General features: G+C 30.6%; 1 protein-coding gene across 1 annotated transcript; it reads left to right on the top strand.

Annotated features, from left to right (window-relative positions):
- Nucleotides 1–1,311: 1,311 nt before the first annotated feature.
- Nucleotides 1,312–12,691, top strand: LOC111705716 (uncharacterized). The gene is made up of 25 exons (XM_023478357.1): nt 1,312–1,358; nt 1,648–1,766; nt 2,351–2,401; nt 2,562–2,627; nt 3,089–3,193; nt 3,346–3,403; nt 4,102–4,163; nt 4,492–4,609; nt 4,752–4,828; nt 4,993–5,096; nt 7,439–7,491; nt 7,725–7,832; nt 7,893–7,954; nt 8,204–8,284; nt 8,392–8,477; nt 8,688–8,749; nt 9,135–9,216; nt 9,293–9,359; nt 9,670–9,719; nt 10,185–10,217; nt 10,391–10,459; nt 10,778–10,874; nt 11,318–11,408; nt 11,504–11,566; nt 11,972–12,691. The coding sequence occupies exons 2-25, from the start codon at nt 1,684–1,686 to the stop codon at nt 12,068–12,070; spliced, it is 1,827 nt and encodes a 608-aa protein (XP_023334125.1). The 5' UTR covers nt 1,312–1,358; nt 1,648–1,683; the 3' UTR covers nt 12,071–12,691.
- Nucleotides 12,692–14,367: the final 1,676 nt, after the last annotated feature.

Below are 14,367 nucleotides of genomic sequence, written 5' to 3'. Positions count from 1 at the left end.
ATATCATACACAATCTTTCATAGCTAAAGTTTCCTTTGGACAAAATACTTTTAGTTAAATTTAACAATAAGTATTTTGGCAAATTTTTCTTTCTGCAGAATTCCACATTTATTTTTAATATGTTTTAGAAGTACATTTATTGTTTCTAGTAGTATATACATGATAAATAACGAGTTTATGAAAGGAGAGGAAGTTTAGTAGGTCTTCTCTGGTTCCAGAATCCGAAACTACTGATTTGCAGATTTTATAATACTCGTTCGGGGTTTTCTTCCTCTACAGTGTTGATATATCTACATATTATTAGGAATGTAAGTACTGCTGGACCCAAAAAGTATATTACGCTTGAGGAGCATCTTCAAATGTTCGATAGTCCTGAAAGGACAGGTCAGTATAGAAAACTTCTCACATTTTCAGTTTTAAAATATAACTTAACCCCCCCCCCCCCGAATGGCGAAAGACCTAAGCTAAAGCTTAAATAATGTCTACCCAGTTTTATGCGGAAAGAAAGAATATTCTAAACACCTTCTTCGAAGTTCAAATTTTTATACAACAGTTCTTGGAGAAAGAGAGGAGAAAACTGGTATGACGTTGGAGTTTATGCCAGAGGATAATACAATTATACAGGTTCCTTTACCTTCCACAACTTTTATCATGATTCATTTTGTCATTTGTCACTATTCCAGTCTTACGTGTAAGCATATTTTGAACGTCTTTTTCAGATTTTAAAAGAAAAGAAAATTTATAAAGTTAAAAAAATAGTATCAAGATATCTAAAGGTCGAAAATTAAATGAAAATCTATGCTGAAATATAATAAAGTGCTTCATTGAATATATATGTATATACGTTTATTGCCATTAAATAAAATTTTAGGTTGAAGGTACGCTCAATCGAATAACAAGAATTTTAAGGTAAGGTATCTGATGTAGGTAAAAACATGAAGTGAGACGCTTTTTTCATTTCACTTGCTGATATTTTTTCTTCAATATGTTTATAGATGAGACTAAAATTTAGCCGTATTTACATGATAAATCATCAGTGACTGAAAAATTGTCAGAATGATGCCATTTAGCAAGTATTTCAACTCAAATTTTTAGATTTTTGTATGATCTTCAATTTCTTAGTCCTTAAAAAGTTAACTAAATTAAATAAATAGCTGAGTTCTCTGAATAGCATATGGTTGATTTGTTTAGAGAAAAAAAACGATGATGTTTATAATTTAAAATTATAATTAAAATTTAAATTATAATTTACAAAAAAATCCACGTTTTTAGAACTAAGATATTTATTGNACAAAATTCAGCAATAAATTATGTCTCAGCATCCCAATTTTACAATACACATTGGAGAACTCTTTCAAGTAAGTTATTGACAGTAGAATTTTGTAATTTTCTTTTGTAATTTTGTAATTTACAACTAAATAATATCTAAAAATTAACATTACAAAAATACATCTGTACGTTGCAACAGCTACAAATTACATATTCATAGTTTTCTGGTTCTCACTGTACAATTGGTAATTTCTGGATTTTTACGAGTAACAATAAAAACCTTGATTTTTAAACAGCCAGTAAACACTACACAGTCAGTTGCCCTGTTCGAGTTATTTATAAAGATCTACATAGTTGTGAAAATTATTGAATAATCAGGATAAAGTCTTGATTTATGTTGTTCCTCTCCATCACATGGTGTTTGACGAGATCAAGGACTACATCAAGCAGAAGGATTCAACACTTCCTATACTCACACAGCATCCAAGATTTATTAGGTACAGGGCAGAACTATGACAGATGGGGAGGGTTAAATCATCAATGGTCGTGTATTAGGGTTTCGAAATTTTCGTTCAATCTCTTTAGCGAAAATTTCGTTCAGGCAACGAAAATGTGAACAAAAATGAAAATTTTCGTTTAAATTTAAATTTTTTCGCGAAAATTTTCGACCTTTCGTTTAAAATCGTATTTCCCGGAGGTCTAATGATGTCCCACAAAAAATTTGGGCCCAATTGGTTTAGCCGTTTTGACGTTTATTGGATACAAACGAACAGACAGACAAGCCAAGNCCCCCCCCAGCCGTGATAGGATTAGATTTTCAGGTTGTCATTAAAGTCAGACATCCAACAATCTTCTTGACGCGAAAAGGGAAAAAAATCGATTTTTAACGAAAATTCAACGAAAATTTCGTGAAAATGGATGAAATTTTTGCGAAAATGAGGTCGAAAATATTGTCGACGGTACCATTGAAATTCGCGATAATTTTGAACGAAATTTGTTCGTTTGTTCATTTTCGAAAATTTCGTCCAACGAAAATTTCCTTGGAAACCTATCGTGTATGCATGTAATATCTATTTTACAGATACTTGGGTACCTGCTTCAATCAGGAAACATGTCAAGCATACGTGATCAGGAACAGGCTCATTACATTTCAATTATTTTGATCAGATAGAATATAAATGAATCATTTGGAAAGATAACTTTCCTTTGTCCATTTTTTCGTTGATCTTAATTTTGAAAAATTAAAGAAAAGGTTTTGCAAAATGACATGAATGATGTAATACTGTTATAAGTGATTATATGGCAGGCTGTACACTTTTGGATATGCAAAAAAGTGCAGAACTTAGAAATTTACTCAGGTTAATCTTTTTACTAAAATTACTCAGGTTAATCTTTTTACTAAAATTACTCAGGTTAATCTTTTTACTAAAATTACTCAGGTTAATCTTTTTACTAAAATTACTCAGGTTAATCTTTTTACTAAAATTACTCAGGTTAATCTTTTTACTAAAATTACTCAGGTTAATCTTTTTACTAACATTTCTCGTGCCGATTTTTTACTGAAATTTTACAAAAGAGTGTTTGCCACAAACTCTGATTTTTAATCCCTATAGCTTTGCAACCCAATGTGGTAGACCTTAGATATTTTAAACTCTGAATTCTGTTAGATCAAATAAATTAAGTTTAAAGTATCAAAGGTTTAAACCATCAGGTTAAAATACATAAGGATATGAAAATTTAAGTTTGTGGCAAAGACTCAATTCTTTTGTAATTGAAGATTCTTATTTTTAAAATAATTTATGATTTAAATACAATAAAGAATTGGTGAAGAGGAGAAGATCCAGGGATCTGTAGATTTAGCGGAAGCCGCTTTTTTTCTTCACAATTTATCCCAACCCTTGGTTCATCGACACATAGCAGCGAGGTACTAAATTCTGGTCTTGTTTCCTTGCTGTTTAGCTAAAAAATTGACCTAAACAAACAATTATGAACGATAGTTCTTACGATAAAAGATTATTACATATATTATCTACATAAATTAGAAATAAAAGTTATATGAAATAATTGTATTTTTAGAAATATTTTGATCGATGGAGAGACATTAAGATTTCGATTACGAGCTGCTGAGATACAGGTAAAAATAAAAAAGCTTTTATTGAAGCTATCAAAAAGCTTTTATTAATAAAAATTACAAACTTCAAAATTCTTGGCATTAGGATATTCACGTTTTGCATTTACAAATCTAAAACAATTCAACACCAGTACAAATCATACTCGAGACAAAATATTAATGTAAAATTTAAGCGACATTATCTCGAAGCTCCTCTTGCTTTAATTTAACGAACTTGTATGAGAAAGGCAAATTTATTTAATAACACTTAGAATTTAATCTGTCACTAGAGGCCTTGTTCGTATTTAAAGTACGTAAATAAGTACAGAGCCATTCCAAATTAAACGACGTAAATAAGTACAGAGCCATTCCAAATTAAACGACGTAAATAAGTACAGAGCCATTCCAAATTAAACGACGTAAATAAGTACAAAGCCATTCCAAATTAAACGACGTAAATAAGTAAAGAGCCATTCCAAATTAAACGACGTAAATAAGTACAGAGCCATTCCAAATTAAACGACGTAATTAAGTACAGAGCCATTCCAAATTAAACGACGTAATTAAGTAACGAGTCATTCCAAATTAAACGAGTTTAGAGCAAAAATGTTTATCTCAGATTTTAAGCAATCATATGTTTTACAGAACAATTCAACATACCTTTAATTACGATAAGGCAAAGTCTGACCTGTATTTTGTATGAATTAATTGGTTTGATTTAGAACAGAGTTGAAGACATGATTTGGTGTGTAAATCATGGAGGAATAAAGGATTATTTAGATAGGTAATATTACCAGAAACTCTTTCAGAAATTTTAACTTATGCAGTTTTCCTTCCAATGAATATGAGTGGTTTTATTTTATTTAAATATGTTAGTGCAAGTTAAAAAGAGACAATGTTTTAAGAAAAAATTACTTCTAATACTTTTATCAAAAAAGGAAGATAATTTTTTCTAGAAAGTGTACAGTACAACTGTTAAATCTTAAAAAAATAAATGATTGTAATTATGTTTACATAATATTCACTTCAATTCATAAGTTTAACAAGTGCATGTACGTTATATCTCAAGTGAATTCTGCGTGATAATGTTTTCAACCCGTTTTTCAATTCAGGAGTAATATGCTTCATATTGAGCTAGCTCCAGAGATACTTCTTCTAAATCGTGCACCAGATTTAAAATCAGATATTTGGGCGCTTGGTGCCACCATCCTGGAGATCTTACTGGAAAAGGTCTGTTTTGCAATGTATTCCGTTATGAGGAATTTTTATATTCCGTTTTGACGTTTATTGGATACAAACAAACAAACAGACATGCCAAATTTATATATAGATTTAGGTTTGTTGTACTAATTTTCCTAAAATTTTTGTTTAGAAATTGTGGGATATAAGTACCCTAAAAAAGACTGAAGAAACTAAGAACATCGATTCTAACACATTCGATATTCTGAGGTATGTTTTAACTAAAATATGAAGTTGACAAGTGATACATTTATGAAATCGCCTTGGCTCTTTTTATAATCTTTATTTCTTCGTGCAAAACCAAATATGATTATTTTGTTGCGAAATTTGTAAATATATGTTTCCGATATTTTTTCAATTTTCTTTTTTTTAAGGCGAGCGATGGAGCGCCGACTATCGCCAAGTATTTTAGGTGAACTGGAGAAATCAACTCAAAAGCTAAAATTTCTCTCTGACTGTTTCCAGTATTCAGCCGTTGGTAAGAGAAAGGAACTAATTACCCTAATAAAAGCTTTTTAATCTCTATATTTTGGAACCTACCTCTCGGGAAAATTTTAGATTTTTCAAACTTTAGCTTTTTGATCTCACAGAATTCATAATTGAAAATATCAAAGGTTCAAAATATCAGGTTGAAAAGATATGGGAGTAGAAAATTTTAGTGTGTGGAATATGGATGAGAAATCAGTTTTCTTGTCAAAAATGTCGAAAGATTCCTGTGTACTGTAGAGCATAATTTTTTGCTGAGCAATATAGCAGAATACTTAATCCGGCAAAGAACAAAATGTTACAGTTTGGTATGTTTTAATTCCTTCCGTATGCAATTTTTAGTGATCAAGTATCTGTTTAGATTGATATTTTTTTTACAAAATTAAGAATGGGAATAAGAAATCAAATGTATAAATGCAATTTTGAAATATCAAGTTTCTTTGAGGAAAACACGTCAGTAATTATCAGATAACGTTCCAGAAATAGCCAGAGTTCAGCCTGCGTTGCACCCCACAGATAATATTGACATTTTCAAACCCTTCATACTCACTATTCAGGTTGTGCAATACAATTTTTATTCCTTCCTCATCAATCTTCATATTTAATCTCAGAAATATGGAAATCTCTATAATATCTGAAATCAATTAAAGTCAATATTTGGGTTTAATCTTTAAATTGAATCTTTAGGATCATTGGCATTTCAACTTTTTCATCAAATAAATTATAATAATAGATGTATATATATACAGGGTGTCCCAATAAACATGGGAATTCAGTGACGAATTCGATATCGTCTTCTTACATAATTCTTTGATTTAGTATAGTGATCCCTACTGAGAAAGCTGTAATCTGTAAGAGTTTCGTCTGCTATGTTCACATTTTTTTGTTTATATTTTCACTGCATACGGTTGTACTTAGTAAAACAAGAAAATTGCAGTAAACAAACAGAGTAAACTTGACCGTCTTCACTGTTCATCTTGCGGAGACATTATAGACACACCTTTACAGTCTTTTACCCTTTTCATAAAATAAACTCTAGCAGACATAATAATACTATGGCTTTTGAAATTAGGTATTACAATACAAATTTTAAACAAAGACGATATCCAATTCGTCACTGAATTACCATGTTATTTTGGGACACCCTGTATCACTATTAATTGGACAAAAGAAGAAGGTCAAATTTCTGCAACATTACTGCTACTTATCTGAGGAGGGATCCCTTGTATTGTCAATATTGGGATCAATTTAATCTTTTGTAAATCTACCGATATCCAACGAAGTGGCTAAAATTTTGCCAATCAGAGTGTCGTCTGCAGAAAACAATTAACCAATCAGAAGTCAGAGAATTTTGCGTTCAACCAAGGAGAACAGAGAAATAACAAAAATCGAAAATTAAGAGATCAAGTAGAAATTCAAGTGCCCACTGTGGATATCGATATCAAGCAATCGGGGTTCATGGGTATCCAACACCAAAATGTCCAGCTAAAGTTACAGAAATTCAAAATATTTTTATTCTTCCTAATTACTCTTAAATAAAAAAAGCTGTGATTGAAAACAAACAGGTTTCAATCTTACAATTTACTTAAGTTTGACGTGCTATGTATATCACTGCCATCTCAGAATGTCAGGGATTATGAAAGCTCTACTAAATTCGTACCGGTTCGACCCTATCCTCGTACTGATACTGTGATTAATTCCGCCACAGGCCATGATTGGCTATATTTGAACATTCCATTAATAGTATTTAAAAAAATTGTTTTCGCCGTATACGTCCATAGCTTGTCCTATGACAGGGATTTGTAGATATGTATGTAATGAATCTAAAAGGCCCCGATAAATCTCCGAGTACTTGACTCTTAGTCTAATGTCAATCTCTCTGACTCTATCTCCAGCCCAAACTCAAGACTCTATACACGTCCGTCTAAATCGCCTATTCGTACTATACTACTTTATTAAATACAGGTAAATACGGGAAGGGAATGGGCGGTCAGGGTCAAAATGAAACATAGATATGATAGATAAACGAACATAGATAATAAAGATATTACTAGCATGATTACATAATTCATTACATGTATCTACTATCTAGTTTGCAGTGTTATATAATACAATATATATATATATATATATAATATATATAATGTATATATATATAATATATATTGGAAGAAATATATATTTAAACATCTAAAATGTATATTTAAACTGAAAAAGTTGAAATATATATATATATATATATATGTATATATATATATATAAGAATTAAGATTATTGAAAAGAACTAAAAGGATAAAAGTTCTAAAAAATTGATAATTATTTCTTGTTATTTAGAGCGACCATCCTCCACTTTTATATTACGAGGAATGCACCACTTTCAAATAGAGGTAAAATTCAAAATAATTTTCTCAGTTAAAAAATCATATCTGGAGTTTTAGCATCTTTCCAACAATAATTAAATCTATACTAGTAGGTTTCTTCTTTAGTTAACTTTTCGATCAGACAGAAACATTTCCCTGGAATTAAATGAGTCACTACAAGAAAGAGCGGATCGGTTTAGATCTACATATGTTTTCTAGTTTTAACAGAATTTAGCAGCACCCAAATTAAAAAAATGTAGGCAAAAAGATTATCAGAAGAAGATGGTGTAAAAACGAGTTTGCTCATGCCTGGCAAACGTATCCCTGTATCTAAAGCAATTCCACTTGATCCGCTTGTGAGACAACAGGTAAAGAAATAGACCAATTTTTCTTAAAATATCTTTTAAAGTTTAAATTATTTTTTAAAGGTTGAATGGAATGTTCGACAAGAAGCAGGATTAAAACGTCGGACTTTGCTAATTGCAAACAGGTGTTTTTCCAAGAATAAAAGGATCATTTGTTTCCCATACATATGGAATGAATTGAGTTTTTGTCACAAACTTTTATTTTCTAATCACTATATCTTTGGAAACCGATGCTGTAGACCTTTGATATTTCAAACTATGAATTATGTTAGATCAAATAATCATAGTTTGAAATATCAAAGGTTTACATTTTCAGATAGGAGCGATATAGGGATTAGACTTTTTGAGTTTGTGACAAAAACTCTTTATTTCAGAAACTATTTGGGTAAAGCGTGGCCCTCATTATCAGCAAATCCTTTAAATGACATCAGAGATGTTGGAAATGCGTTTAGCAGGCAAAGAGCAATTTGATATTTATTTCATATATTTACAAAGCAAACCAAGTACTTAAGTAAATCCTTCTAAAAAAACTCTTATCCTTAATATTTAACTAATTTTTTAGAGGAGGGTACGGAACTGACAATAGTTTTGAAAATGTTGGCTCAAGCTCAGATCTAAAATCAATTCTGACAGCTTACGTTGACGCAGGTTTTTGTCACAAAAATAGTTTTTGATTTTTTTTGCGATTCTTGTTAACGTGTGATATCTTTCTTCGATTCTTGTTAACGTGTGATATCTTTCTTCGATTTGTTGTAACTAAGCTTTAGCTTTCATTATTGTTCTTTCAAAGTTTAAAAAAAGTGTTTTCTCTAAAAAACCCCCCCCCCCCCAAAAAAAAATAATTCTTGTATTTTTTAGTAAATAAAGATCCAGAAGATGTTGATATTATTGTATTCTATTATTCTGGTTACGGCCTTGAGGTAACGAAAAAAAAATATATTTTGAAGTAAGGATAGGTAAATTTGATCATTAATAAGCGCGCAACACCAATTAGTTTTTGCAAAAAATTATTTTACCATAAAATAACAGACAGTTTCTCGAGACCTACATAACAAAAATTATCACTGCAAAAACCAAAAAACCAATATTAAATTATTATGATAGTAAATTTTACAAGCTTGGATATACAGGGTATTATTTAGTCAATGGCTTATACTATATATTTTACCGTTAAACAAATATTATGTACAAACATCTGAAAGAACAAACTACGGAATTTGAGAATAAAACAAACAAAGAGTTCAGCTATACGTTAAACACATCTTTTATTTTCAGGTTTGTGTGTTAATTATAAAGTTTTTATAGACTGTACCTGAAAATATTGAGAAGAAACGTAAATATGGGATATTTACAGACAGGGAGGGAATTATTTACGATCTAGCTTTAGGTATATACAAACTCATAAATCAAAATTGTAATACGAAATGTTGAATTTGGATGGGCTAATAAAATAAGAATTTCAGTTATGTGCAATGAAACCATGTTTCCAGTTGCTACTCTACAAACTCTAATAGCTCAGCTTAATTCAAGGTAAAGAGAACTTAAATATTACTTTTATGTTGGTTTATGTTTCGCTTACATAATGCCGATAATGCAGCATTGATCATTGAAATCCTAAAATGATATTTTGATAACAGCTATTTTTTATATATACACTACAGCTCAGCAATAATAGATAAAATGACAAAACGCTAAAGGAATAAAAAGTAACATATAGAAATTGTTTTATTTGTATCTTTTGCAATTATTCGTTGTTTTTCATCATTTACTTTAAGCTGCAGCTTCTTTGTTCAAGTAAATTGTTCTAAATGATTAAAATATTATTCTGATAATATTTCAGAGTTAAAAGAAAACTACTTATTCTTGACACACGACATTATTATCCTCAAGGTTAATTTTATTCTTTTTTATTCTTTTATTTTAATTTTATATTTAACCCTGGACATATTATAAGAGATATCTTTTACAGAGTTTATTTTCTCAATTTATGTTATGCTGCTTTGAAGTTGATATATTTTATATTCTATAGTTCAGTTCATGGTTGTCAAGGTTATTTTGTACACATATACTTATATAATACACAATCACGTTAATCACGTTACATTTATATTAATAATAAAAAGTATATACAATATCGTAATGTCACCGATTTTTTTTTGGAGAAAAGCGTAATTTCAAGTGACCCTCATGTGCAAAGATTTCAATGCCCGATTTACACAAACATTTATCTTATATCTGATTCTCTAGTTGGACCAAACAAAGCTTGTAAGGGTAAATTGTAAATCGACCAATGCCATCTTTGCATGGGGGGTCATTCGCAACAACGCTTATGCATTTCCTTTAAGAAATAGGTATACTCTGGGGTTTCATCAGCTCCTGTGACTCCAGGTAATTTAATTTTTATCATAAAATTATTTCATATCAAATATGAGTAAACTTTTTATCTTTAGTCTAACAATCTTAATTTAATGCATGGTACATTGATATTATAAATTATTTTGAATAGTCTTCCATCATATTAAAGATTGCATTCTGAATGGACAAGTAAATTTATTCTACAGGGAGTGTTAATTCCCACTTTATGTCCCTGGAAGAGAGAAATTTTATCTATCCTGGTCCACCTTCATCAGGTAATTCAACATAATAACAATTACAAATATTTGGAATCTGCATTGGTCAAAATTATGTTATAAACGATGCATTCAGTTAATCAGCAGTTGTTGTCGGATAGGAACAAGATTCTGACGATGAACAGATTATAGACAACGGAATAACCCTCGAATCAAAATCGATAATGCAGAAAACTCTTTATTTCCTAAAAAAAAATAAAATAGATAATAATGCACGAGTTTGTTACAAAGTTTTATAATTTTACAATGAAAAGTCCCCCCCCGCGGTATATTAATTCTGAATCTGTATAGCTATGATCTAATTTGTTATCTATAAAGGAGAGAGCACTAAGTCGAGAACTACAAAGTATGATTGGGAAGTTCCCAAGATTCCTGAGGAAACTACTGAGACCCTGAGTACAATGTTTACTATCCGGTAATATCGTATTCTTTAATTTGAATAAATCGTTGAAACCTGTATCAATGCAAACCAAGATGTGCACGCTATACCGCAAAGCTCGAGCAGTTTATTGCCAATTACTCCTTTTGAAACAAGCTCGTTGCTTTTTTTAGGTGAAACCAAAGGCTAAGTCAATGCATGTTATCTAAATAATTGATCGATTAACATTCAGATATGTTTTTATGTCCTACGTATGTTGCATGTTTTTGTTTACCGTCTTTTAAAGACATTGAAATTTAGTTTTAAAAGAATAAAATGTAATACTTGTGTGATCAAATCTTTAAGCACAACACAACCAATGTTGATATTTTGATTCGATGAAACCAAAGCAGGAGGTGGGGGAGGGGGGGGGGTATGAGCCCCCATAGCCCAATCTAAGTACGCCTTAGTATCAGTAAATTATTATTTCTCTATTTCAGTGTACATCTGTCTGATCCTCATGTTATACCAAAAGCTGTGGATTCCCATCCCAGAAGGATGAATGGATATTTAACCGGATGTTTTCTGCAGGTATGAGTTTTAATAAATTCATAAAAACACTATTTAATAAATCAAGCTTAATTTTAAAACTATCGTATAACAGATTTCTGAAGAGTATGTTCTAGGTGATTCATGAAAATTTTCCAAATATATCAGATCTACCAAAGTTCTTGAATAATCAGATGAAGGTATTTATTCTTTTCAGAATACCATAAAAAAAAACAATTTTAGTTTCAGATCTCAATTTGATAATGGGTGATTAAAAAGTGTAATTTGTGTCGTTTTTACTTTTTTCTTTATTACTGTTGGAAATATTTCGATTATTTAAAAAATACAATCTACGCTACACTACACAAAGAAACAAAACAACACCTTAAATATTTAAAATTTTATAATTAATTTGAATTTTTTTGTGCAAAATAACTAAAATGAGATGTTTTAAAAACTTGTTTAAACATATTTTAAAGATTAAAACAATAAAAGAAATATATAATGATTGGAATGGGAGTAATAAAAAATGCAGTCACTTTTTTACGGAAATTTAGTAAAATTTCTATTCGTCCATGTCTGTTGTCTAATAATATCAAAATTAGGCTGATGGAAGGCGGTCTAAAGCTCATCGTGGAATAGAATGCAAAGCTGAATACACAAATATGGGAAATATCTGGGACGCTCCACTCCTCGCACATTAGAAGGAACAGAGCTGTATATTTTAATGTGTGGATTATTTTGTATCACGTTCAACTATTGGATTAAACTAAAATGGCCAAAAGCCAATGAGGTCAGGACATTTTTGTTTCAATCATGAACTGGTTAAATATCTAATAGAACAGTTTATTTGACTGAATAGACCAGCTGCAACTACAGGGTGTCCCCCTGTTCATGAGTTAAAGATCGTCTTTGATCCTTTGTTATATGTGACTCTGTTAAACTGTCAAAGAAGACCTAAGCATCTCTCAATGGTGGTTTTTTGTGGGAAACCCTGTACTTCGACTACCTAGTTTAATCTCGAAAAAATCAAATAAAATGCACATTTACCAAATGTTGAACGTACACGTATTTCATATTATAAACTAAAAAGCAAAAAAACTAAGCAGGGGCGGCTTATAATATTTTCAAGGGGGGATAATTAAAATTTTATCCCCCTTTGCAAAAAAAGTTGGACATCTTTATGTCAAATGGGGGGAGGTCCCCCCCCCATCCCCCCATAAATTACCTCTGAAACTAAGTGACATCTGTTTTGTATTTACTGAATACATTGTGATATAATATAAATGCGTTTATGAGTCTAAATAAACGTTGAATTAAAAAGAAAAATATCTGTATTCCTTTATATACATGAAGAGATTGTTAAAGTTGAAGATCTACATATTTATGATCAGAAATTGTGAAAGAAAAGAATAATATAATCATATTTTGGAGGCAGTACTTTTAAACTTTTCATTATCTTTTAAAAAAAATCATTTTGTAAAGGAATTGAGTCTTTGTCACAAAACTATGATTTTCTAATCTCTATATCTTTGCAACCCAATGCCGTAGACCTTAGATATTCAAACTATTAATTCTGTTAGATGAAAGAATCTAAGTATTAAATATTAAAGGTTTACACCATCAGGTGGACAAAATATAGGTATTAGAAAATTAGAGTTTGCTTCAAAGACTGCAGACATAATTTCAATTCTGATTCACAAAATGCCCTTCAAAGCTTTGTCTGATCAAGATATTGCATTAAATATCCATGTTTCCCATTTTGAAAACTGATTATTTTCATTTGTGGTTTCTCTACAAAAGTGACTCTTGTACTTCAATGCTTCAGAAACGATGGAGAAATGAAGGTTTCAAAGGTACATCGGACATGCCACTCTATAAATGGAGGGTCACTTGAAATTACGCATGTATTCCATTTAAGTATAATTACATCATATAAAAAATATTTTAAATCTCACTTTTGCCCTTAACTAAAAAGGTTTCATTAAAAAGTTTTATTAAATACTGCCTTCAATGTATGTAAATATAAATTGATATCAATATTTATGTAATAAATCTATGAAAATATAGATATTTTTCACCCTTTGAAGCTTACACAGTATAAAGAGGGAGTGTCTAATGAGTCCACTTAAGAAAATTACATAAATAATTTATTAACACTTGTAATATGGAAGTGGTATCAATATTTTTTTCAAAAAAGGGGTTTTTTAAGAGGGGGCACAATGATGCCAAGGGAGCACCAAAAAAGTGCCCCCCTAAACAAATGCTTTCGTACGCCCCTGATAATAATATTACATAAATATATCACACAATCGGAAAATGCCCGTAGCTAGAAATTTGTAAAGGGGGGCGGAAACTGATCAAAAATAAGCGGAAACCGATCAAATTACTCATTTTTTAATGTATTTCCGCGATTTCTTCGAAATTTTCGGAATTCCCTCAAAAGTCAGATTTTGAGCGGTTTCCTCTTTTTTTTGATCGATTTGCCAAAATTTTAGATCAATTTCCACTTTATTTCAATGAAATATTTTAGAGGGATTTCCAAATATATTAAGGGGATTCCCAATATTTTTGGTCCGTTTCCTCATATTTTTGACGTGTTTCCGCTTTTTAAAAACTTTAAAAATCTTAATTTTTTGATCGGTTTCCTCAAAATTTAAAGGTTGGTTTCCTTAAATTTTTTATTTTTTTCCGCTTTTTAAAAAACTAAAAATCTCAATTTGTTGATCGGTTTCCTCAAATTTTTGATTAATTTCCTTATATTTTTGATACGTTTCCGCTTTTTTCAAAAACTTAAAAATCTCAATGGTTGATCTTGTTGTATTCCAGATTGTTTGATACATGAGTGAACAGTCCCTTGAATCCAACAGGGAGCCAGATGAGTCAGTACATCCCGGACCGCTGCAGCGTAGACACAAGTCGCACTGCACATAGCCGTCCAGGGACCTGTGCTACATATAGCGCACAGAAAGCTTACAGAGAGTATCTTTGTGGACGAGAT

The sequence above is a fragment of the Eurytemora carolleeae genome, unplaced genomic scaffold (genome assembly GCF_000591075.1).
Source record: "Eurytemora carolleeae unplaced genomic scaffold, Eaff_2.0 scaffold618, whole genome shotgun sequence".
NCBI classification, from domain to species: Eukaryota; Metazoa; Arthropoda; class Copepoda; order Calanoida; family Temoridae; genus Eurytemora; species Eurytemora carolleeae.
The sequence above is the reverse complement of the archived record's forward strand: the minus strand, read 5'-3'. Positions and strand labels throughout refer to the sequence as shown.

Coding starts and splice junctions, on each gene's coding strand:
- LOC111705716 (XM_023478357.1), top strand. CDS start 1,684: ATGGTGTTTGACGAGATCAAGGACTACATCAAGCAGAAGGATTCAACA. Junction 8,750..9,134: donor ATTCTGGTTACGGCCTTGAG/GTAACGAAAAAA, acceptor AAGTTTTTATAG/ACTGTACCTGAAAATATTGA. Junction 10,460..10,777: donor TCCTGGTCCACCTTCATCAG/GTAATTCAACAT, acceptor TTATCTATAAAG/GAGAGAGCACTAAGTCGAGA.